The sequence below is a fragment of the Xyrauchen texanus genome, chromosome 47 (genome assembly GCF_025860055.1).
Source record: "Xyrauchen texanus isolate HMW12.3.18 chromosome 47, RBS_HiC_50CHRs, whole genome shotgun sequence".
In the NCBI taxonomy this organism is placed as follows: domain Eukaryota; kingdom Metazoa; phylum Chordata; class Actinopteri; order Cypriniformes; family Catostomidae; genus Xyrauchen; species Xyrauchen texanus.
In genome coordinates this window covers 18963259-18990099 of record NC_068322.1, presented here as the reverse complement: position 1 = coordinate 18990099, position 26841 = coordinate 18963259, and the positions used below count along the sequence as shown (strand labels likewise).

The 26841-nt window shown below is 41.4% G+C and overlaps 1 protein-coding gene across 1 annotated transcript in view; it reads right to left on the bottom strand.

Annotated features, from left to right (window-relative positions):
- The window catches only part of LOC127639271 (membrane-associated guanylate kinase, WW and PDZ domain-containing protein 2-like), a 321578-nt gene that overhangs the window by 28355 nt on the left and 266382 nt on the right, over positions 1-26841 (bottom strand). Inside the window, exons 12-15 of the mRNA XM_052121194.1 lie at positions 24978-25146; positions 16378-16419; positions 15791-15882; positions 14738-14930 (exon numbers count right to left, since the gene is read on the bottom strand). Coding sequence (XP_051977154.1) covers positions 14738-14930; positions 15791-15882; positions 16378-16419; positions 24978-25146 — 496 coding nt within the window. The remainder of the gene's footprint in view (positions 1-14737; positions 14931-15790; positions 15883-16377; positions 16420-24977; positions 25147-26841) is intronic.

Sequence of the window (26841 nt, the reverse complement as noted above, 5' to 3'; positions counted from 1 at the left end):
TGCAGATCTGGTGCCAACTGTGGAGAATGCATAAAACAGTTCCCCTTCTGTCACTCACTCGACGTTGTGTAGATATAGTGACAATAGGGGTCATTCTTGAGACCCCCGAACACCTCCCATTCTTTTAGAAAAGGCCAATGAGAATTGGCGTGTGTAATTTGCATGTCACTCCCCCGGACATATGGGTATAAAAGGAGCTGGAATGCCGCTCCATTCAGATTTTTTCTTCTGAGCCAAGTGGTTGTACTATCAACGAGCCGAATACTACTGCTGTTCCATTCACCTCTTAAGAAGCGTATGCTGTTGGATATATGGCGCATTTCCAGCACCTTTCTCTCCTTCTGCATGACGAGTGCAGATTTCGCCACCCCTGAGCACTTCAACGGTGCTAAAAGAGTATATATTCCTGATAAAGAGTATATACTCTCTATTAAAGCACACGCATTGATGTTAAAAGTCTTTTTAAAGACACGTCTTTTAAAGGTGCCTTTCCGTCTTTGTGTGATTTCTGGATGCGGTTGTTATCTCTCCGCTTCTGATGGCCACGGGCGCTGCCTCACGTGTCTGGGCAGTGATCACACTGGCAGCATTTTTAGATGGTTCATGCTCTCATTGCGAGAATATGGCCATGGCAACGTTGCGGTCACGGCTTTCCTTCTTCTGCGGGAAAGCCACACTAGCCGCACCCCCACGCTGCGCCTTCTACCCACGGGTATGAGGCCGGCCCGGTTGGCACTGGAGACGATTTGGGGAGTTCAATGGGCACGGTCTTGCCGGGTAATTCCCAGCGGACCTCCTGTTCCCCAGCACGCTCGTTTGCTCCTGTCTGGTTCTGAAATGAGACCAGCCCGCCTCACGGCCATCATGACGTCTCTTTCTGGGCCTGCGAGCAGGATGAGTCTTCGATCGCTGCATCTGAGAGTGCACTGGCAATGTCAGACACTGATGACTCGACTGGGCTGCCATCTTTGGGTCTGCCTGCCCTGTCTGAGGCTGATGCAGAGCTGACCGCCATGCTTGCCCGTGCTGCCCTGAGTGCTCGCGGCTTGATGATTGGTTCCTGTTCCGAGGCGGCGCTCGTGCAGGCGATATCCACCTTGGTGGTCTAGGAACGCCACCTGTGGCTGAATCTGGTCGAGATGAGGGACGCCGATGAAGCCCGCTTTCTCAACGCCATCTTCCAGATCTGACTTTTCGGCGACACCGTTGAGGACTTCGCCCAGAAGTTCTTGGCAGTGAAGAAGCAGACTGAGGCCATCCAGCACATCTTGCCCTGGCGTGGCTCAAGATGTCTGTTCCTCTGCGGCGGCTAAATACCAGGCGGCTTTGCCTCAACCTGAGCCCAGTTCCTGCTGGAGGGCCGGGAGGTAAATCCTTTGTTTCCTTTTCTCTTTTGTTCACCACACCAGAATGGGTTTTGGTACTCACATTGTCAAAAAGAGAGCGTTTCCTCCCTCCTTGGGTCACGTAATCGGTGTCCACAGCCACAGTCGTTGTCATGGCTGCCGGACACCGAACACCCGCAGCCAGGGCCCCGCGAATATGGCCTCCCCGCCTGTGAGCGCTAATTTAGCTGATCCCCTCAGCATGAATTTATTTTCGGCAGTTATTTTACAACGTATCAAATTTTAAACTCCAGTGTGATGCACCAAGCTTGTCACATGACACTCTGAGCAGTCACATGACGGTTCACCACTGACTCGTCTTGCTTGGAGCTGGAGGACAGAGAATAGGTAAGTGTTGCAAGTCATGTTTCACTTTTTTCTTCACTTGAAAACATTCCTCATTGGTTCAAAACATGTATAAACTATAATAAATATTTTAACCAACGGTTTATAATGACATTTATTTATTTTATTTTCTCTGGCTTTGAATTTCGCTCCAACGTGCAACTTTTCTGCCAACGCATTAAAGGATTGCTACTGGTGAGTACATTTTAAGTCTTTTTCAATTGAGAATTGTTGAAAATTGTTGCAAACATGTGTAGACCATGATAAATGCATGAATAATATGTTTATAATCTGTATTTATCGTACTTTGATGTAGTTTACGTAATGGCTTGTGCTGTTCACTGCTTGTGTGCACATATCTAATATTTTATCGTGTTCAATTTGATCAAATGCTATTGTGTGAGGTATCTTCTAGTGCTAATATTAGGAATGGGTTGCAATTGAAATTAGCATGATATAAAATTCATTAGCAATAAACTCTAATGCAAAGGCAAAATACACATTTTACAAATGATGACTGAAATCGGGTCTCTAGGATTATGATCTGTCTTGTGTCAGATGGGTTTGACTCAACTATGCTCATATTCCAACAAACAGAGTATGAAAATTGGCTGAACAATTAAAATAAAGTTTGAAGCTGTTTTTTTATTTTGTTTCTGTGTTGGCATAGTTACTGTTTTTGACTTTTGTAATGCAGTATAGTCACACTGTTTCCTTCCATCACCATTAGATGCTCATATGTGTTACTAGATTATATGGGAAGTATAGAGAAATAGCCACATGATGTCAAAAAACATGTATCTTTGCTCTTTGAGAGACAAGAGATAAGTTCCGTATTACCATTATTCTTAAAATTAGATTTTATTTAATTGTATCTATTGATCTATGTTTTTATATACAATTATTTATAATACAAATATAATTAATAACAATATAAATATTTTAACAAATAAAAGCAACATAACCATAACAGCTACTAAATAGCATTCGTAACATTCAATTACATTGCATTTGTGGTAAACAAAAGACAACACATTACATACATTATCAACAAATTACAATACATAACAATGGAAATATAACAATAACTAACATTTGCTTATTTTTTTTTTCACAGTTCTCAGTAATGCTTCAGTGTGTGGTACTGAAAACATGGGCTAACACAAAAGGGAGTGTTGCACAGCTCTCATGTACATCGTAAGTACCTTACCACTTTACTACTCTGCTTTCTCTTTGGTCATTTTTCAGGTGATCATGGTCATTCTCATTCAATTTGCCCCCCTGTACCACAGGCCCTGTAACATTGATGGGAAGGGAAGACTATGAAGCATTACAAAAAAAAAAAGAAACACTATTTTCTGAAACTATATTTACTGATGTCAACCCTTTATTTCAGATTCTTAGTTTTTATACAAAACATCTTATTTACATAAAAAATTAGTTAATAGATTCTCAAATATGTCAAATGTGTGTTAATATAACTTTTATTATGATTGTATTATTATCGAGATAAATGTAATTATTGATAGGCTGTGACCATGGCCATGTTTGTTTACATTGCAATGCAGACTTCAGTGTCCAGAGCATGTCAAAATAATATTTGTTTCATGTGAATAAAACATAATCCCTTCAAAGGTGATTGTTTTTCTCAGTTATTTTTGCTGCTGTCACATGATTTGCCCTGTAAACTTGTATTCTAATACCTCTGTGTTTATTTGAATGCCGTTACATACATTTATTTTATCATGTGTTTGAAAAGACTGAGCAGCTATTTAGACATAAATGAAAAGCACTTAACCAGTCTCTCTCTTTCCATAGCAGCAGCAGAAGCACAACAGCAGGTTTGGTGAGTTTCTCAGTTTTTCTGCGAGTACACGGTGTATGTATATGAACAGTAAACTTGTACTCTGGGTTTGTTTGAATGTTTGTAACATAAAATAAACATATTATGTGGTTTAAAAAGGCTGTTCTAGCAGCTGTTTTAGATATCTACATGACAAGTGCTTAGCCAGTCTCTTTCTATGTAGCTGCTAAACAGTACAACAGCTTTTATGGTAAGTTTCAGTTAGTTTTGCACGGTTATACACTGTGTGGATTGAACAGTAAATGTGTAGCCTGCTGCGTTAGTTTAAATGCCTGTAACATAAAATAAACATCCTGTGGTTAAAAAGATTGTTCAAGCAGCTGTGTTAGGCATGTAAATGGCATTGCTTAGCCAATCCCTCTATGTAGCAGTGACAGCTAAACAGTGGGAAATTGCCAGTTGATGACGTCAGACACGAATGTTCTAATCACACCGGTCCTGACAGCACTCACCTCCATCAAGAGGGTGGGGGACCTGCAAGCGTTCTCTGTCAGCAACTCTTGCCTGGAGTTCGGTCCGGCAGATTCTCACGTGATCCTGGGACCCAAACCAGGCTATGTGCCCAAGGATCCTATGACCCCCTTCAGGGATCAGGTGGTGAACCTGCAAGCGCTGCCCCGGGAGGAGGCAGACCCAGCCCTGTCGTTGCTGTGTCCGGTGCGTGCTTTTCGCACCTACTTGATGCTCTGAGCAGCCCTTGGTTTGCTTTGGTGGACAGCGGAAAGGGAACATTGTCTCTAAACGGAGGCTTGCCCACTGGATCGTGGACACCATTGCATTGGCCTACCAGATCCAGGTGGTGCCCGCCCCCTTTGCGGGTTCGAGCACAATCTACAAGGAGTGTGACGTCCTCGTGGGCACTGGCCAATGGCACCTCTCTAGCAGACATCTGCAGAGTAGCGGGCTGGGCAACACCCAATACATTCGCGAGATTTTACAATCTCCGGGTTGAGCCGGTTTCGTCCCGTGTTCATTCAGGTATGAACAGGTAGATTTCGGTAATACAGAACAGCTGGCCAGCTGGTGTATCGCTTGCTTATAGCGCCTTCCCCTCCCCTGAGGCAAAAACGTGCGCTTTTACCCCCAGTCGAGATCACGATGTTATGGACCTTGCAAATTCCACTCGCCAATTCTCATTGGCCTTTTCTCAAAGAATGGGAGGTGTTCAGGGCTCTTAAGATCGACCCCTAGTGTCACTACATTGACACAACTTCTCGTTTCCTCCATCAGGGAATGGAGGTTATGATAGTAACCATGACGTTTACAGCTGAACATCACAGCAGCACCTGAAAGGGATTTTCGCAGTGAAAAAGCCCAATTGCTTGAATGTGTCATGTGAGTTTAACTTGCTCAAGCCAGATATCAGCATTAATCCTGCCTCTAATTTGAAGAACCATATAGAGGTAAATTTAATATTTCTGCTTACTAGATTCTGTATGTCTATAACGTAGCCTGTAATTTAACTATCACTGAGATTATTGGGCTTCTGTGAGAGATTAATGCAATGTTATCAATAGGGCTGGGCAATAAAATTATCTAGAGGTTTATCTGAAAAAAGAGAGATGTCCTCGATCACACTTTTGAGTAGTTTTCTATATTTAGCCCATGTTCTACATCTAGAACAGGTGAGCACCACTGGTTTGTTGATCTAGATAAAATATAAAAGATTGACTTTTTATTTCCTGTTGCTGCACGCTGTTTGATTGACAGGTGGCTAATGTTTGAGCGCTAATGCAGGTTCACGCCTAAGTTATCAAATACACTTTATAAATTCTGCCAATGCCCGTCTTGGTGAGGATTTAATGTAAACGCAGTCATTTATGTCTAAAGTGAATTTAAACAGGGACAAAAAGCATATTTGCATAAAAATGTTGGACTTGAAGTGTACATGTAAATGAATTGAGCACTGCCTCGTAGGCTACGTCATATAAAGGCTATTAATCAAACAACAATAACAAGGAAACGAGAAAACCACTCTCTGCTTTTGGCCGAATAACTAGAGTAGCTTTAAAAGTATTATTGTAATAGAATAAAACAGTGCTATTTTTAATAATATTATTTAAAAAAAATATTTTTCATAAGTTCGTTTTAATAATACTGATCCCTGATGTAGAGAGTGTGTTAATTGGTTTAATAAATTACCAGGAAAGTAGAGATGATAAAATAATTTATAATTATGCTTAGCTTTTATAAAGATAGAAAAGTATCAATATTTGCAGAGCAATATTTCAGCAGAACATTCCACCAGTCACAAACTTCAGAAAATTGTTCATCATGCATTAGAATGAGAACACAACTACTTTTGGGCTTAAAATATACAAGACCTAAATCATTGTGGAACATTGTATCTCAAAAGGAGGACAATGTGGCTCCCCATGTGCTACTCAAAGGAATAGTTCACACAAAAATGAAAATTCTCTCATTTACTCACGCTCATGCCATCCCAGATGTGTATGACTTTCTTTCTTCAGGACACAAATGAAGATTTTTAGAAGAATATTTCAGCTTTGTAGGTCCATTTAATGTAAGTGAAGGGTTGCCAAAATGTTGAGCTCCAGTGGTTTAATCCATGACTTCAGAAATGATATGACAGGTGTGGGTGAGAAACAGATCAATATTTAAGTAAATTTGTTTGCTAGAAATTCTTCTCCCTACCCAGTAGATGGTGATATGCATGAAGAATGTGAATCACCAAAAACACAAGAAGAAAGTGAAAGTTAAAGTGGAGATTGACTGAGCAGGGTCAAGAATTAGTAAATAAGGAATTAAATATTGATCTGTATTGTTTCCTACACAAAAAGTTATTTTATCTTGTCCACCCCCCAACCCAAATATATATATATATATAACAATGAGAGTGAAAGAAATAGAGAAAGAGAGAGAGATAGACAAGCTAGTAAGGGTTCGTCTAAATCTGGTCTGAAGCCTCTCTTTTATCAAACAGTAAGCCAATAAAGCCAGCAGCCAGACATTCCTCCTACTGCTCCACTGAGATGGAGGGCGAGAAACGATTGTCCAGGGTAGATAAGAATGAGAGAATGAGTTAGATATAGGCAATGAGCCTTAGCTACACCAAGAAATATTAGACTGTGGACAAGCAATAGAGATAGAGATAGTAGACGTATTACAAGCAGAAGTGGATTTATAGAACCTGTTTCATTACCTCCCATTACCTTACCTTCATTACCTCCTACATCCCTATATATGACAAGCATACACATGTTGTAACAGTCTGTAATTATTGTAACTGTCAGAAACTAACAAACCCTAACCTTTCAAATCAGTGTTGAGTCAGTGATATTCCGTTTTCAAAACAAGTTACGCTTCATTGACAGCATTTGTGGCATGCTGTCAATTGCCACAGACAGAAATATTAATCTCAGTTTGCAAACATAAATTAAAAATTATGTTTAACAATAATAAGTACATAGTACGTACAATGGATGTCAATGGGGCAAAGCATTCAAGCTCATATTTTTGTTAAAGGGCTTATATCAATTATTCTATCAAAATGTGTTACTTGAGCTATAACAATCTATAAAATGTCCTTTTAATGTGGGACTACTTTTGTAGGTGGATGAACTTCTGGTTGCACATCATTAATTTAATTCCTATGGGTGGAGTTTGGTCCAAGTAAACAGTACTTAGCGGACTGTTACATCGTGTCCCTTTTTGTTATCCTTGAATGTATCTTGTGAATGCTAACTGGAGTTGAAAGATTGCGCCATTTGAAATGTGAAACTTCCATTGTAAGTTCAAACTTTAAACACAAGACTGTAAGACTTATTTTCTGTTGTAATCAACATCATATCACAGACTTTGCCAACAGACCTTAAGACTTTGTATTTACCATAGAACCTATGGGCTGAAATATGTGCCACCAGAAACTGAATTTGAACCATTTATATTTGAATTTGAATGGCTAAACTTGAATAATTGCATTGAAAAACTGAATTTGAATCACATCATTTGAAATTGTATTGTTTAATTAAAATTGAATTTATTCAAAAACTGAATCTGAATTGTATCATTTGAAATTGAATTTATTCGTTTGGAACTGAAGTCCAATAAAATTTGATCCTCACTGAAAATTAAACTCTCTATATATCTTCACATTCACTTCTCACAATTCAGATTCAGTTCTCAAATTCAATTTCAAGTTACTGAGACAGACATCCGGGTAGTTGGAGGATGAAGGAAGAGCAATCGAGCGCAGATCGATAGATAGCGTTCATTGGCGCACAGGACTCCTCTTGGGCCAATCAGCACCAATGTTTTGGAGCACAGTACGTTACCCGCCATGAAACTATGGAATTACGATTGTGTCAATAATAATGAATGTAACTTTATAAAACTGAACGTAACCTTTTCAGAAACTATCAAAAATATTCCATTACAAAAGAAGAAAAACACAATTAAAATGAAAAAAAAATGAACTCAGTCGCATCGAATTTAACAGGCTCTTCAAATATGCTTCATTTTTTGTTAATGTTTTTCAAAGATTCGTTTTCGCAAATCGTGGATTCTGAATACACTGCCACAGATTTACGCTTACGCCGCAGTTTTTCGTTTGCTGTTTTGAGACAAACCTCTCGTGGGGGTGGGCTTAACAGTGATCTACTCTGATTGGATAGTGAGCTTTTGATGGACAGGTGCTCTCTGACCCGGATGTACAGACGTCACTCAGTGGCGCGCATATTGGAAAGCTCTCACGGTGATTTGTAGTTATGCAATACGTCGTGCTTTGTTGTATTACTTACTAACAATATGTAAATAATATTTGACCTATAATTATATAATTTAATATTATATGAGACCTTCGATCGTCTAATAATCGTCTTCGATCAGTCTGTAAAGATGAGCTTTCAGGAGAGACATGGAGCGGCATCATCTTCCTCTTATTTATTTAAAAAAATATATATATATATATGTTTTTTAATGCAAAGAACAGGAACATACAAAAGAGAAAGCATACGTACATCACATAATATCAACCAAAACAATAAAGAAGACAAAAATAAATAGAAAAAATAATAATAATTAAAAAAAAAGATAATAATAATAATGTATATAACAATAAAAGAAGAGGTAGGGCATTACATCACACAAAAATGTTCACATGAAGAGATCAAATGCAATGCAGATTCTAACAGTCCTTATGGCTTTCTTATTAGTAGATACTGAAATCAAATTTAGATAATTTTCTATTTCTTTTAAGAAGACAGAGAAGATAGGTTTACAGTTTAAAAATTTGCATTTGTGAATATAGAATTTGCTTAAGAAAATAATTAAATTAATAACAAAACAGACATTTTCGTTTGTGGGGTCTGAATAAAAATACCCAAATATAATGTTTCTAATATGTATTGAGAAGCCTGGCAAAATCTTACACTTGATAAAAACATCAATTTCATTCCAGAGCTTCTGAGTTTAATGACACGACCAAAATAAATGAACCACTGTTTCATCAGAATTCACACAAAAAGAGCATGTTAGCTCAATGTCAGATTTAAATCTTTGTATAAATTTCTTAACAGGATAGAACCTGTGTATCAATTTAAAGGACATTTCTTTCACTTTATTTGTGAGAATGAATTTCTGCTGTAAAGACCAGATTTTTTCCAATTAAGGTTACCAAACTAATTATTCCAAAAGGAAATAACAGGTGGAACAGAAATCAAATCCTTAAGAAATAAAGATCTTATAGTTTTTAGCTTTTGACGCTGAAAAACAGATTTGACCAACAGAAGTATCACAAGGTTTAGGAAAGGATGCAGTAGATACTGGGGTGAAGTAATTACGGTTTTTAAAAAGCATACATAAACCAGAGGGAATAGCACCCATTACTGTAGCAAATTCTTTTGGGGTTACTGGTATTTGGTATTCAGAAAGAAATTCTGAATATCTGAATAAAAGACCTTGCTTATTAAACAAATGCTCCACTCCTCCTCCTCTTGTCCTTCAAGGCAGCTTGAAGTAAGTTCGTGTTACTGAAGTAACCAATAACATCGATACAATTTTCTAATTTTACAGAAAACACTCTAAATTTCAACACAGTGGTGGAATATTGCATATATTTCATTATATTTATTCACAATGTTTTGATAAACACATATAAAATATCATGATTTTATATATTTTTTATAATTTTTTATTGTCATTCACAAGTTTGCAATGCACTGATGTCATGTCATGATGTTATGTAGTTTGATTGTTTGCTCTTTTGCACAGTTATTATATTCAAGGACGTGTCAATGTAGACAGTGCAGATATCAAACTGGTCTTCATTCTACAGCAAGGCAGAAATCTTGGTGCAGATGCTGCATCTGTACATAACAACCTTGAAATTCTTAACCAGTCGCTCGGGAATACCAGCACAAGGCAGGGTCAGCAGCAGTCCGTTCAGCAGTCAGGGCAGAGTCAAACAGTGGACCAAGATATGGCCAGGTTTCAGTTTTGCAGTCATGACAATGACAAAACAGCAACATTTTATTTAGCATGCATTTACAATACAACAATAAATTTGCAAAATAAAGCCAGAACTGTTGCACACTGTAACGTTACATGAATAAAAGTTTTATCGATGTTATTGGTTACTTCAGTAACACGAACTTACTTCAAGCTGCCTTGAAGGACAAGAGGAGGAAGATGATGCCGCTCCGTGTCTCTCCTGAGAGCTCATCTTTACAGACTGATCGAAGACGATTATTAGACGATCGAAGGTCTCATATAATATTAAATTATATAATTATAGGTCAAATATTGTTAGTAAGTAATACAACAAAGCACGACGTATTGCATAACTACAAATCACCGCGAGAGCTTTCTAATATGCGCGCCACTGAGTGACGTCTGTACATCCGGGTCAGAAAGCACCTGTCCATGAAAAGCTCACTATCCAATCAGAGTAGATCACTGTTAAGCCCACCCCCACGAGAGGTTTGTCTCAAAACAGCAAACGAAAAACTGCGAAGCCTAAGCGAAATCTGTGGCAATGTATTCAGAATCCACGATTTGCGAAAACGAATCTTTGAAAAACATTAACAAAAAATGAAGCATATTTGAAGAGCCTGTTAAATTCGATGCGACTGAGTTCATTTTTTCATTTTAATTGTGTTTTTCTTCTTTTGTAATGGAATATTTTTGATAGTTTCTGAAAAAGTTACGTTCAGTTTTATAAAGTTACATTCATTACTATTGACACAATCGTAATTCCATAGTTTCATGGCGGGTAACGTACTGTGCTCCAAAACATTGGTGCTGATTGGCCCAAGAGGAGTCCTGTGCGCCAATGAACGCTATCTATCGATCTGCGCTCGATTGCTCTTCCTTCATCCTCCAACTACCCGGATGTCTGTCTCAGTAACTTGAAATTGAATTTGAGAACTGAATCTGAATTGTGAGAAGTGAATGTGAAGATATATAGAGAGTTTAATTTTCAGTGAGGATCAAATTTTATTGGACTTCAGTTACAAACGAATAAATTCAATTTCAAATGATACAATTCAGATTCAGTTTTTGAATAAATTCAATTTTAATTAAACAATACAATTTCAAATGATGTGATTCAAATTCAGTTTTTCAATGCAATTATTCAAGTTTAGCCATTCAAATTCAAATATAAATGGTTCAAATTCAGTTTCTGGTGGCACATATTTCAGCCCATAAGAACCTTTCTTTAAGTATATTGGGACTCTTTCATGAAAATTTCGTAAATGTAAGAAAAAACTGGGAGTAATTTACGTGTAAAATGGAGCTTCCTGAAAATGTTCTGCCAGATTCACGAATGCTACGTATTCCCCAGATTTGTTTGTGAAACGTGTATGTAAGTGAATACCAAACATTCGTAAATAGAGCATTCATGCATGTTCATTCACAATTATCATAATCCACGCCCATGAAAACATCATATAAGGCTTCAGACTAAGAATAGGAAGCTTTTAACATCTATTTGAACAGTATATAAACAGTACATATATATATATATATATATATATATATATATATATATATATATATATATATATATATATATATATATATATATATATATATATATATATATATATTTGTTAAATGGAGTGTATTCGTTCTAAAAACTAAGAGAGGAACTTACAGTCATTGCTGTGGCAGCGGGGGTGTGGAGAGCGCCCATCCGGAGAGAGAGAAAGTGGTAAGGACACTTACACCTGAGCTAAATTATGCCACCTGTTTCTAATTCCAGTGAGCATGGGGAGAGCATCATAAAAGCAGCCACACAACCAGCAGACGGAGAGAGAGCCTGGGTCCATTAAATTATTATTGTGAAGCTGAAAAGTTTATTATTGTGAAGCTGAAGAGACTTTTGTGTGACGCTGTAAGCGCTGAAGTGTGGTCATTAAAATCCTTAACTGTGAATGGAGTAACCTGCCTCCTGTGTACTCCTTACTGACCATCCTCACACTGGTGCCAAAACCCGGGACCCGAAGTTGGAAGTACGTCCCATGGAGCCCTCCACCCAGTTGGCTGAAGTCCTCCAGTCCCTTGCCGGCCTATATCAAACTCACCAACAAACTCTGCTTGAGCTGCGCCAGGTACAGGACCGCTGGTTCTTTGAGATTCTCGGCTCAAGCAGAAGACCGGCACATGACCCCGGACAGCCACAGCCACAGCCCCCTGCCCCCACCCACACTCTTAAAGATGGGGACGTAAAACGACCCAGAGGCCTTCCTTGATCTTTTTGAGCGAACCGCGGAGATCTGGGATGGGCTGTGTGACCAATGGGCGGTCAGACTCCTTCCGTTGCTGTCTGGGGAATCCCAGCTCGTGGCAAAACAACTGGCGGTGGCTAACCTCCTGGCTTATGAGGATCTAAAGAAGAAGGATCTACTGCAGTCCAGAGCAGTACCACCAGCTCTTCAGAGCCCTGAAGCTGGAGAGGACTGGCCACCAGTTTGCGTTCTACCAACGGCTCTGAGAAGTATGCCGGAAGTGGCTGCTGGCAGGGACTCTCAACGTCGAGGGAGTTGTCGACCGAGTGGTGTTGGAACAGTTGATCTGTCAACTGCCAAAGGGAAAGGCAGAGTGGGTCCAGTGTCTCAGCCCGGCGTCACTGGAGGAAGCAGTCCGACTGGCGGAGGACCATATGGTGGTGTACTCAAGGGCGAATGAGCCCTTTTCTTTCTCTCTCTCTCCCCCTCCCCTGTGTGTTCCCTCCCCCTCACTCTGCTCTCTCCCCAGAGTCCATTCCTGCCCCGCGGAGGCGATGGGCTCCCCCACCACGGGCAGTTCCCCACACGAGGTGGTGGGCACACACCCCTGCCTCAACAGTGCCCTGCCACTCTCCCCCTCAGGTGGAAGTGTCCGCTGACGCAGGTGTGGGTGTGGCGTCTCGGCCGGCCTGCTGGAGTTGCAGGGATACAGGACCCTTCTGGGATCAATGCCCCATGATGGAGCTGGGGACGGTGGTCTGCATCCCAACATCCTGCAGGCTGCCCCCAACTGAGCCAGAGTGTACCGATACCGGTAAGAATCAAAGGGGAGTATGCACAAAACTTTGGTGGACACAGGTTTTAATCAACCCACTATCCTTCAATGCTTGGTTCAACATGGGGCATTGGGCACAGCTAAAACGGTGAGGGTGAAGTGTGTGCATGTTGATATTCACAAATACCCTTTGGCGACCCTTGCTATTAAATTTCGGAGAATAAAACATAGAGTGGAGGCCGCGGTTAGTTCCCGCCTCACCCATCAGCTGATTCTGGGGACTAATTGACCTGAATTTCAGAATGTATTAAAGGGAATATCTGTGGATGGGTCCTGCGAAAAAGCAGTGAGATGTGAAGTGTACGATGCTCTGGCAGGGGAGGCGGAGCCAGGGCCATCTTCGTCAGCTCCACATAAAGATGATGTGAGGGGGGAGAGGCTGTGGCCCCTCCCATCCTTAGGGGTTTTCCGGAAGGGGATTTCCCTTTGAAGCAGTTGCGAGACGAAACCCTCAAGCACACCTTTGACCAAGTGAGAGTGATTGATGGTCAACAACTCCGACCGAGCGTCACACTTTCATTTCCCTATTTTTCGATTATAAACGTGCGGTTGTATAGAGTGACGCAGGATGCTCAAACAAAAGAAGATACAACCCAGCTCTTAATATGGAGTCACCGGGAAATTGTGTTCCAGGTGGCTCACTATAATCTGATGGCAGGTCACCTAGGGGAAAGAAAGTACAGCACTGTGGAGGAGTGTCTGGCCATCAAGTGGGTGTTCCTCACTCTCCAGTACTACCTACTGGGGCGGGCCTTCAACCTCTGTTTGGATCACGCCCCACTCTAATGGCTCCACCGCATTAAGGATACCAATGCGTGCATCACCCGGTGGTATTTGGCTCTACAGCCTTTTAAATTCAAGGTGATCCACAGACCGTGGGCGCAGATGGCTGTTGCTGACTTCCTTTCCAGAAATGGGGGGGAAGTGGTAGGCAGGCCGGATGGTCCCCGGCCTGAGTCGGGCGGTGGGTGTATGTGGCAGCGGGGGCATGGTCAAGCGCCTGTTCCAGAGCGAGAGAGAAAGCAGTAAGGGTGCTTACGCTGTTTCTAATTCCAGTGAGCATGGGGATAGCGGTATAAAAGCAGCCACACAACCAGCAGACTGGGGAGAGAGCCTGGGTCCAGAAAGTTATTATTGTGAAGCTGAAAAGTTTATTATCGTGAAGCTGAAGATACTATTGTGTGACGCTGTAAGTGCTGAAGTGTAGTCATTAAAATCCTTTCCTGTTAGTGGAGCAATCTTCCTCCCGTGTCCTCCTTACCGACCACCCTCACACATGATTTTGCTGTCATCAGAGGTTCTTTTGTGAATTAAACAGTCCAAGAGGTCAATGGATGACCTTCACATGAAGCTTTAGAGTAGACATTTTCAGTTTGGATGTCCACCACCATTAACCTTCTCTGGATCAGTTGAGCACATCACCATCGTCATTGGAGAAAATTCTGGTTGAATCCGAAAATTTACGTCAGACCGGCTTTATAAACGATTTACACAAAAAATGTGTTTTGCTCGTGTTTCATGAAAGAGGCCCAATGACCGTTAAAGTGGTAACTTTTGTAAACATTGTCCCTGAGTAATAAACCTTTAATTTTTGACCTCTATGTTTGATCTTGTTCACCTGTGGGCTGAACTCTCCGTCGCACAGTGAGTTTAACCTGTCCATTCCGGGCGGCTCCGTGCATCAGGTCGATGACATAACGGTGAGGTTTTCCTGCCACAGGGATTCCATTGACTGACGTCAGCTCGTCTCCAGGCCGGAGACGCCCATCTTTATCTGCTGGGCTCTTCTCGATAATTGCACCAATCAGGATCTGTACAGGCACAGGGCTGTTAATATGGACCCTTATTAAACAGTGTACAGACATTACAAATGACATAAGATACAAATAGAGATGTAGTAAAAGTAAATGAATGGAAGATACAATGTAGTTGATCTTTATGTAGTATCTTGCGGAGAAGACAAGCTTAGAACTGGTTTGGTGCTGCTGGTCTAATCTGTGGACCAGCAGAGCATACTGCTCACATCCAAAACAATGGTCAAGCTAGTCAGCCGACATGGCCTTTCTGATGAAATTTTAGCAGGCTTGTTTGTGGTTTAGTAGCCTGGTGGGGACAAACCAGCACACCATCATCCCATACAGGGGACAAGCATATACTGTAAGCATCCAAAACACAACCAGTGCTGGTGACTGGATGACTGGATATGCTTTTCTGAAGGGTACAAAATGTGTTTGTGACAAGCATGAATGTTAGTTAGTGCTAGTATTTTTCTGACCGTAAGTACAGAAAAATAATGTGCAAAAATGTTACCTTTACGGGGAAAACAGCTTGTCACTGGGGCAATACACCAATTGTACTGTATCTTATTTATACCTTAAGGTACTAATACATACCCTTTAGGGCCAGATTAGACAGTTAAGATACTAATATGTACCTTTTTAGGACAGATAAGCTACAAATACATTCCAATTGACATGTAAAGCATACAGTGGGTGTACCTTTGAGGTTACTGTCCCAGTTGCAAGCTAAATGTAAAATGTTTGCTAATTTTTTCTGACAGTGGATGTGTATTAGTGTGTGGGTTATGTTGCCTATCGATGGTGAGCTCTGTCTTTGAAAGCAGGTGCGTTAATTCTAGAGTACGAGAATTCTCCTGTGCCTCTGGACTCACAGGCTGTCCTGGTTCCTCTCCGCCCAGGATCCTGAAGCCGAAACCGGACTTGTGTCTTCGCAGATGTACCTCCACCTCGTGGGACTCATCCGCTGTACAGAGGAACATTGGTGACACATTTATCTCAGAACTGAGTCAAGTACATTCGCTAATATATTTTTGGCCACTTCATTTTTAATTTTGGGAGAATGTTTTCGTCACTTTCGGTGCCATTTTAGCCCCGAGCCCCAATTCATTTTTGACCCTGGCCCACAACATCCTAGCATTGTGGTGGTAAGTTTTGCATGGTCAAGAACAACTCACATATTCATCAGAAAATTGAAAAAAAAAAAAGGTTTGTATTAATTGTTTGAACCTTGTAAGGACAGGTTTACTCTCAAGGCAGCTACAAATGACACAATTGCCAAAACTGAAAAAAAGATGAAAAGAAAAACGTATTCTGAACATATTCCACAATCTTTAGGTACTATTTTATAAAGGTCACAAGAACTGGATGAAAAATCAATTTCAGACTTTTACTTTATTGAGTAATGCAGAACTCTTTCTGTCAGTGTGTTTCTGTTTTGGGTGCAGATATATTTACTCACCGGAGGGGTCAGCAGGGAGGGCCGTTCGAGGAAGCCCTGGCTCTGAGAGAAAGAGAGAGATAAGGGGACAGCCCATAAATCACAGCTTTTATAGAGTAAACATACACACCTGAAAATATACTAACTATAATTTACAAATGCAAAACCTTATGCAATAGAAGGAATACACAGTACAGTGAAAAGTACAGAAAAAAATGCTAATTAAGGATTAGTTCACCCAAAAATGACAATTCGATATAAATCGATAATTAAAAAGTTAATTTTTTAAAGGCATCCTGCCAGCAGTTGATGCATCACGTTGCAGTTGCGTGACGGAAGAGCGTCGGCGAGTTCACACGAGAATTCTGAAGTGCCGCTTATTGACAACAGATGAACCGTCAGAGTAAGGTCATTTCAAACAACAACAGATCCCTGGACGGGCGCTCCGATTTAAAGTTGAAAACGTCTCGGGTTACATGTGTAACCCATGTTCCCTGAAAAAGGCGGAACGAGATGTTGCGCTGCTAAGCGCTACGGGGAACAGCTTTCGCTGTGAGCCGAGCTGAATAATGTGTGGAACACGTCAATGAACATTGACCGGAATTTATAGCCTCGGCTGATGTAATCATTAGATGCACCTGAGGCCAGGCTATAAATGGATACGTCACCAGGTGTCGTCAGATACTTCTTTTTGAAGAGCAGTCCTGGGACGTCCCAGTGCGGCAAAGAAGCGCAACATCTCGTTCCGCCTTTTTCAGGGAACAAGGGTTACACATGTAACCCGAGACGTTCCCTTTACAAAAGGCTTCACTACGATGTTGCGCTGCTAAGCGCTACAGGGAACGCAATACCCACGCCACCGCACTTGGGGCAGTCCGGACCCCTACGGTTGTGCAGTGTACTCACAAAAACGCGAGAGGTCTCAGACATGAACTTGAGATGTCGACTCAAGGGCATAAGAGCACAGAGTAGCAAAGCATCTAACCCGCAAAGTTCGATGAATGTGTGCGAAGAGAACCCTATCGCAACACAAACTTGTCATAAAAACTGATGAATGTGAGCAGAGAGGACCAGTCTGCCGCATCACAAACTTGTTCAGGCATGAGCTGAGATGTCGACTCAAGGGCATAAGAGCCCAGAGTAGCAAAGCATCTAACCCACAAAGTTCGATGAATGTGTGCGAAGAGAACCCTATCGCAACACAAACTTGTCATAAAAACTGATGAATGTGAGCGGAGAGGACCAGCCTGCCGCATCACAAACTTGTTCAGGCATGAGCTGAGATGATCGACTCAAGGGCATAAGAGCCCAGAGTAGCAAAGCATCTAACCCATAAAGTTCGATGAATGTGTGCGAAGAGAACCCTATCGCAACACAAACTTGTCATAAAAACTGATGAATGTGAGCGGAGAGGACCAGCCTGCCGCATCACAAACTTGTTCAGGCATGAGCCGAGATGTCGACTCAAGGGCATAAGAGCCCAGAGTAGCAAAGCATCTAACCCATAAAGTTCGATGAATGTGTGCGAAGAGAACCCTATCGCAACACAAACTTGTCATAAAAACTGATGAATGTGAGCGGAGAGGACCAGCCTGCCGCATCACAAACTTCTTCAGGCATGAGCTGAGATGTCGACTCAAGGGCATAAGAGCCCAGAGTAGCAAAGCATCTAACCCATAAAGTTTGATGAATGTGTGCGAAGAGAACCCTATCGCAACACAAACTTGTCATAAAAACTGATGAATGTGAGCGGAGAGGACCAGCCTGCCGCATCACAAACTTGTTCAGGCATGAGCCGAGATGTCGACTCAAGGGCATAAGAGCCCAGAGTAGCAAAGCATCTAACCCATAAAGTTCGATGAATGTGTGCGAAGAGAACCCTATCGCAACACAAACTTGTCATAAAAACTGATGAATGTGAGCGGAGAGGACCAGCCTGCCGCATCACAAACTTCTTCAGGCATGAGCTGAGATGTCGACCCAAGGGCATAAGAGCCCAGAGTAGCAAAGCATCTAACCCATAAAGTTCGATGAATGTGTGCGAAGAGAACCCTATCGCAACACAAAATTGTCATAAAAACTGATGAATGTGAGCGGAGAGGACCAGCCTGCCGCATCACAAACTTGTTCAGGCATGAGCCGAGATGTCGACTCAAGGGCATAAGAGCCCAGAGTAGCAAAGCATCTAACCCATAAGGTTCGATGAATGTGTGCGAAGGGAACCCTATCGCAACACAAACTTGTCATAAAAACTGATGAATGTGAGCGGAGAAGACCAGCCTGCCGCATCACAAACTTGTTTAGGCATGGGCTGAGATGTCGACTCAAGGACATAAGAGTCTGGAGTAGCAAAGCATCTAAACCATAAAATGTGATTAGTTTGTGCGGAGAGTGCCAACCTGCCGCACCACAAACTTGTTCGGTGTCAACTCAAGGGCGTAAGAGCCAAAAGTGGCAAGAACATCCAAACTATAAAAGTTTAATGAATGTGCGCGGAGAGGACCAACCTTCCGCACCACAAACTTGCTGCAGAGGGAGACCTCTAGCCAAGGCTTTCCATGTTGTGGCAGAACTTCTAAATGAAGTATAGAAGTGCGTCATAAGATCGATGGTGACCAGCCAAACGAGTTGTAGGGCTTGAGACACGACTGTCTTGACAGGCATCATCTTGGACTTGAACACCCACGGGTAGTTCAAGCTTTAAGATCTAAGCCAGATGCCACCCCTCACCCTCCATGGGAAACGGGAAGTATTTAGTGTAATAACCTAACTCTCTCTCTGGAAGGGGAACACATACCATGGCCCCTTTAACCAGGAGATTGAGTTATATATTTTTTTTTTACATAAAAAGAAATCCGGTTCACGGTAGTGAGAACATGCCGTTGAAACACGGAAAAGTGGCGAGTGAATTAAATCCTGACGCCCTTATAAGACCCACAGAAAATAATATATCCGGCAGAAGTTCCCACGCTGCCAGGATCTCTGAGATGGGTATTATATTTTAACACTTCCTGTTGAGGGGTTGTCGAGTGTTTCGAGTCCTGAATAAAATGCAGGAACAGCGAAAACACCCAACTGGGAGGAACAGCATAGTGTGCAGATCAGCATAGTGTGCAGAGCAGCACCAGCCTGACCTGCTGCTTGATAAGCCCTTCCCACTAAAGTGGAGGTTGTCCTACAAGGCTTTGAGGGGAGAGAGGGCTTCTTAAGTGACGATGCTGAGCCCGGCGAGAGATAGCCCGCAAGCGTCTCTTCGACCGGCGGCATCACTGAATACCGCCGTGCCTCAGCACCCACGACAGTCAAATATAATGACGTCGAGTGTATGTGAACACGGGAAGAAAATATATATATATATATTTATTTATTTATTTTATTTTTTTAGGGGTTCTCCATGAGCGAAAAAGCTCTTAATGGAGGTTTATCAAAGAAGGGAAGGAACCCATGAGGCATTCCCTTTCTTAGACTGGAAGATAAAATCTATCCACTAATTTGGAGGGTTTGGTGTCTCTTTTTTGCGTGGCCAGACCAATCTGGCAACCGCACGAGTAACAACATCGAGCAATTCCTCCGTAGATTTTTTATCGTGGACGGAAAGCTCGGAGGCGGGAAGAGAATAGCGATCCACCTCATGATCCGAGAAGCGTCGAGATCATGTGAAGAAACAGCTGGGTTTGGGGAGAGAGTGAGAGAAAGGGATCAACCAGTCTCTTGCTCCTCAGCCAAAACCATGCAAGAGCCCCACGAACGATCTTCTTTTCAAGAGTGCTGACTCCCGGAAGCAAGCGAGGCGAGCACAACGCACTCTGCCTGTTAAAGCAAATCGCAGTGCTCGTACCCACCCTGCTGCAACGCGAGAGCAGCGTGCTCCCAAACAAACAGCAAAAACTGATGTGTGTCGTCTTCAGCTATAGAGCGAGAAGAGGGGAACACGCACCGTTTGCGGCTTTCAGTCATTCTCTCTTTTTATTAGAAATATATATATATATATATAATATTTTCTAAACAGAAGAGAAAAGAGAACAAAGAACAAAGTTCACTGCACACTGTCTAACTGATTCTAACTCCTAACAGAGGAAAGAAAGTTTTGACAGGGTGTGTGAAACACACAGAAACAGAATCGCTCTGAAAAAAGAGTTTCTGACGACACCTGGTGACGTATCCATTCATAGCCTGGCCTCAGGTGCATCTAATGATTACATCAGCCAAGGCTATAAATTCCGGTCAATGTTCATTGACGTGTTCCACACATTATTCAGCTCGGCTCACAGCGAAAGCTGTTCCCCGTAGCGCTTAGCAGCGCAACATCGTAGTGAAGCCTTTTGTAAAGGGAACAGTTTAATTATCGACTTGTTTCTTACATAAATCTATCAGTTTGCTTCAGAAGACATTCACTGATCGACTGGAGCTGTGTGGATTACTTTTATGCTGCCTAAATGTGACTTTTGGACCGTCAAAGTGCTGGCAACTGTTTATTTGCATTAAAGTGACCTGACAGAGCTCCATCAATCTTAACTTGTGTTCTACTGAAGAAAGACAGTCATGCACATCTGGGATGGCATCAGGGTAAGTGAATAATGAGATCATTTTCATTTTGAGTGAACTATTCCTTTAAGCCACACTGAAAACTTTTTTTGGAGTGGGGTTTACTTAAAAAGAAACCTAGGATACAATTTCCATGCAGAAATCACAAGCAAGTGTAACACCTTATTTTCTAGTAAAGGCTACACATAATTCTTGGTGACTTTCCCATGATTTTTGCAATGTAGAGTATTTAGTTATGTACCTCATCACACAAGGGAAGCGTAATCCATGCTATGTAGACTATTGGGCAACAACACCTTGTTTTAATTTCAAAAGAAACAAGACCCAGAGCTGTGCACGCAGACCTGAGCAATTGGTGCGCAAAATACAATGACGGTAACAATCAAAAAAAATATATTATTTTTTTTTTATCACGAATCGGTAATTTTGAATAGAAAATGAACTTCAAACTTCACAAATGTAGTTACCAAATGTAACAAAAATAAATTAATAAAAAAAAATTGAGTAAATTGACTTGCAAACAGCAAAACCATTTATTCACTTATATTCATGCTTGGTGCATATTGAGAACACCAGTTTTGAAAAGTTATGAACTTATTTTATTTACATGTGAAATTTACTCAAATAAACGAAAAAAAATATGACAAGTTTTTCTACTTTAGGACTGATACATGTTGACGCATTGTACAGATAACAAACAATCATAAATAATGTTTATAAGCTAAAGCAGGGGTTGGCAACCTATGGAGGGGTAATCACTGGCACGCCAGCAACAACAAGAGAGGAGTAGATTTCAATTATATAAATTCTGCATCTGCATTCCAATCTACATCTTGCATGTTTTTATGAGACGAATGGGAGGCTAAACAAAAAGTTAAAATGTGATGAGACTGCAGTATACCCAACATACGCACGTTCAGTGCATGCAAGCCATTCGCACATCACTAGCCGGCAGCGCATCACTTTCGGTTATTCGCATGAGTAAATGCGCCTGCTTTGCTTTGGTCAGTCTGCGTGGATTACAAACTACGTTCCGTAATGAAATAAGAAAAACACCACTATTAATCCTTGAGGTTTCCAACCCAGCATACAGTGCACACTTTAAATGTCACTTCAGTGTAACTGAATTAGATAGCAAAATATTAAACCAAGTGACTTTTTCTCAGAACTATCCTCACTTATGATTATGTTTTATTATATTGCAATTGCTTTTAAGCAACTAGTCACATGGTGTTTATACAGATGTCCAGGCAGAGTAAACAGTAACCACAGGTGTACTGTAGTTCATCACTTTTACTTTGTTCCACTAACATTTTTTATTTTATTTTTTGTGTAAATGCTTTTGTCTTCATTTTGAACAGTATATCTGCAGTTAATCCTAACAAACTTATTTTTGGAAATGTCTTTCTTTAAACAATGCCACTTGGTTTGATTCGTTCATATTTCTTGCACAGCTTCTTTTTGCTTTAAAACAGTGGTGTAGTGATGTTCTTGACTTCATGCTTTTAATTATAAAGCATGTCAGGGCAGAAGTTAAGCTCCTGGCTCACAGCAGACAAGAACTAATATTGAGATCTGCACGAGGAGCACATTTCTGCCCGAAAACTTCCACACAGCTTACTCATGTCTCTTGAGACTGATTCTAATTCTGACAGAGACTCCGTCTTCAATCAAGCGCCCTCATTCCTGCTGCCTCTCTGCTATGGCTGGCCAATATATTGAATAAGATTAAGATTCAAATTGAAAAAATTTCAAAATGATCTTGTTGGTGATTTTTAAGCAACATTCAACCTTAAGCGGATTTGTGTGGGTCTGGCCTTTTTTATAGTGACATTTTAATAGTGTCTATGATTTAAATCTCAGTAGCACAACTACATCAGTCAGTTCCTTTTCAACTGTCCATTTCAGTGAATCGGTTCAAAACACAGATTCAACTTTTTGTTTACGCGTCATGATTTAAAGGTGCTTCAAAAACGGCACATGGCATTTTTACATGCTTCAAAAAGTAAAACAATGTATGTAGTTCAATAATGCTGTTGCTATGCATTGTTCTATTGGTGCATTGAAAAGAAAATATCATTATCATTCTTCCGTTTGTCCTGAGAACATAGTTCAACGTTTTGTAGTTGACCCTTGCTGAATGTGATTTTGTTGTGTTTACTTGTCAACAGCTATTACAAAAATATGACGATATTGGAACTTTGGTTTGCAGGTTAAAATTCACTCAATTATTCTAATTGAAGACAGTTTTGAAGCAGGTTTTTAAAACCAACATTGAAAACCAATTCCCAATGCACTCAAGGACCTCGTGGTGGTGTAGTGGCTCGCCTCAATCCGGGTGGTGGAGGACGAATCATAGTTGCGATTTCGGGATCAGACCTGCGCAGTAGTGAGCAGGAAGTAAAGCCGCGAAATCAAGGCCCCGCCCTCACTCTCACTGAATCAATGGCAAAAAATAATTGAATAATTATAGAAATGTAGATATTAAATTTAAAGCTCCAAGCTGTTTAGTTGGCCTCACGTCCCATTGAATAACATGGGGAGGCGGGGTTTATGACCTATACTAGGACCAGTCACCGGGGGGCGATCGAGACGTTTTGGCTTCACTTTTGAGGGCTTGTGCGGCACGCTTGGTCTGAAACTGTCAATCCGCGCATCTTATCAAGTGGCTTGAGCAAGTTACCGTGGAGACCTAGTGCGTGTGGAGGCTTCACGCTATTCTCCGCGGCATCCACGCACAACACACCACGCGCCCCACCGAAAGCGAGAACCACATTATAGTGACCACATGGAGGTTACCCCGATGTGACTCTACCCTCCCTAGCAACCCGTCCAATTGGTTGCTTAGGAACCCTGACTGGAGTCACTCAGCATGCCCTGGATTCGAACTTGCGACTCCAGGTGTGAGAAAACAAATATTAGTGTATTCAGACTTTTCAATGTAAATCTTATAGCTACTGAGATGTAGTTCTTGTGACATCTTCCCCATGTGACAACTCATCCCGGACCTCCCTACGTATTAAATATCATCAAAAGGTTGAAAAATATTGACTTACATTTTTTTCTGCTATATCACGCAGCATACAGCTGCCTCTCGCTCTCTGAGTTTGAGCAATTCAACCTACTTGCCTCCCTTATTATTATACTGACTGTATAATCTTTGCACAGATTCAACTACATCAACTTCATATTTCAACATCTGTTAACTGAACAGACCGAAACATTTGTTGTCAGTTTGGGAAGTGCCATTTTACAAAACGAGGGTGTTTATGACTTTATAAATCATCTTCCCCATAAAATAAGATCAGTTTCAGAAAAATATGTGAGATGTAATCAGTCTTCAGGAGTTGAGAATCTACACCAGAAAGAGAACTTGACATTGAGAAATCTCTCCCAACAGAAGCCATTCACAGTGTTTCTTGCTCCCATAACTTTAATAGTGTGTTTTTGTATTCCAATATGTAATATAATGTATGCATTTATGCATAACACATTGCTTAAAATGATCAAGTCCCATTTGTCAACACCTCTATGCATGATCATGGCAAATTCAGGATAATGTCAAAGACAAGATCATGACATCATCAAATGACACCAACACACTATATCAACCGTCATCACCATTGGCAATTGTCATTGTCATTCACCATTGTCATTGCAAGCTGTGAAGATTGAAAAGAGAACTATAGAAAACAAATGGAATAGGAATGAGGAATAGAAAATGAAACATTAAGGAACATCATGATGCTTCATTCCTTTGAAACAAGGATCAAGCTTACAAAAAACAACCATTCATTAATAAATTAGAGTCTGGTGTGGCACAGCTTTACTTTCACGTCTCTGCTGACAGTTCAGACATATCCCTTCCATATGCAATAGGTTTTAAATATAGCATATAGCAATAAATAGATTAATATGTGTATGCACTGATGTATTAAACACATGCAAGTGAGCTAAGATTCATGTGTTTGTATTTTAGAAAATACTTCAGGTGAACTGTAGAAAATAGTAAAATGCATAGAAAGGCATCAACGGCAGCTCTTGGCACTGGCCAAGACATTGCATTGGTTACTTACGCCTATTCTCAAAGATAGCCCTGTACTTCTCATACAGGTCATAGGGGTCAGGCTTGCCCAGGTCAAACTCTGGACCTGAGGGCCAGTGTAGATACGGAGCACTGTGGGGAAGAGCATGGATAGATAGACTGGTGGTGGGACTGCTGTGAGGATCCCAATGCTCCAAAACCTGCAAATACACCGGCATTCAGTAAACCGGCCAACAAATGAGCCCTCCATTCCTCAGCCTATTTACAGTGAGGAAAATAAGTATATGAACACCCTGCTATTTTGCAAGTTCTCCCACTTGGAGAACTTGGAGGGGTCTGAAATTGTCATCGTAGGTGCATGTCCACTGTGAGAGACATAATCTAAAAAAAAAAAAATCCAGAAATCACAATGTATGATTTTTTAACTAATTATTTGTATGATACAGCTGCACCTGTCTATCAGCTAGAATTCTGACCCTCAAAGACCTGTTAGTCTGCCTTTAAAATGTCCACCTCCACTCCATTTATTATCCTAAATTAGATGCACCTGTTTGAGGTCGTTAGCTGCATAAAGACACCTGTCCACCCCATACAATCAGTAAGAATCCAACTACTAACATGGCCAAGACCAAAGAGCTGTCCAAAGACACTAGAGACAAAATTGTACACCTCCACAAGGCTGGAAAGGGCTACGGGGAAACTGCCAAGCAGCTTGGTGAAAAAAGGTCCATTGTTGGAGCAATCATTAGAAAATGGAAGAAGCTAAACATGACTGTCAATCTCCCTCGGACTGGGGCTCCATGCAAGATCTCACCTCGTGGGGTCTCAATGATCCTAAGAAAGGTGAGAAATCAGCCCAGAACTACACGGGAGGAGCTGGTCAATGACCTGAAAAGAGCTGGGACCACCGTTTCCAAGGTTACTGTTGGTAATACACTAAGACGTCATGGTTTGAAATCATGCATGGCACGGAAGGTACCCCTGCTTAAACCAGCACATGTCAAGGCCCGTCTTAAGTTTGCCAATGACCATTTGGATGATCCAGAGGAGTCATGGGAGAAAGTCATGTGGTCAGATAAGACCAAAATAGAACTTTTTGGTCATAATTCAACTAACCGTGTTTGGAGGAAGAAGAATGATGAGTACCATCCCAAGAACACCATCCCTACTGTGAAGCATGGGGGTGGTAACATCATGCTTTGGGGGTGTTTTTCTGCACATGGGACAGGGCTGACTGCACTGTATTAAGGAGAGGATGACCGGGGCCATGTATTACGAGATTTTGGGGAACAACCTCCTTCCCTCAGTTAGAGCATTGAAGATGGGTTGAGGCTGGGTCTTCCAACGTGACAATGACCCGAAGCACACAGCCAGGATAACCAAGGAGTGGCTCTGTAAGAAGCATATCAAGGTTCTGGCGTGGCCTAGCCAGTCTCCAGACCTAAACCCAATAGAGAATCTTTGGAGGGAGCTCAAACTCCGTGTTTCTCAGCGACAGCCCAGAAACCTGACTGATCTAGAGAAGATCTGTGTGGAGGAGTGGGCCAAAATCCCTCCTGCAGTGTGTGCAAACCTGGTGAAAAACTACAGGAAACGTTTGACCTCTGTAATTGCAAACAAAGGCTACTGTACCAAATATTAACATTGATTTTCTCAGGTGTTCAAATACTTATTTGCAGCTGTATCATACAAATAAATAGTTAAAAAATCATACATTGTGATTTCTGGATTTTTTTTTAGATTATGTCTCTCACAGTGGACATGCACCTAAGATGACAATTTCAGACCCCTCCATGATTTCTAAGTGGGAGAACTTGCAAAATAGCAGGGTGTTCAAATACTTATTTTCCTCACTGTATATGCTGAACTGAGTAAGCAAACAGCGCTCATCCAGG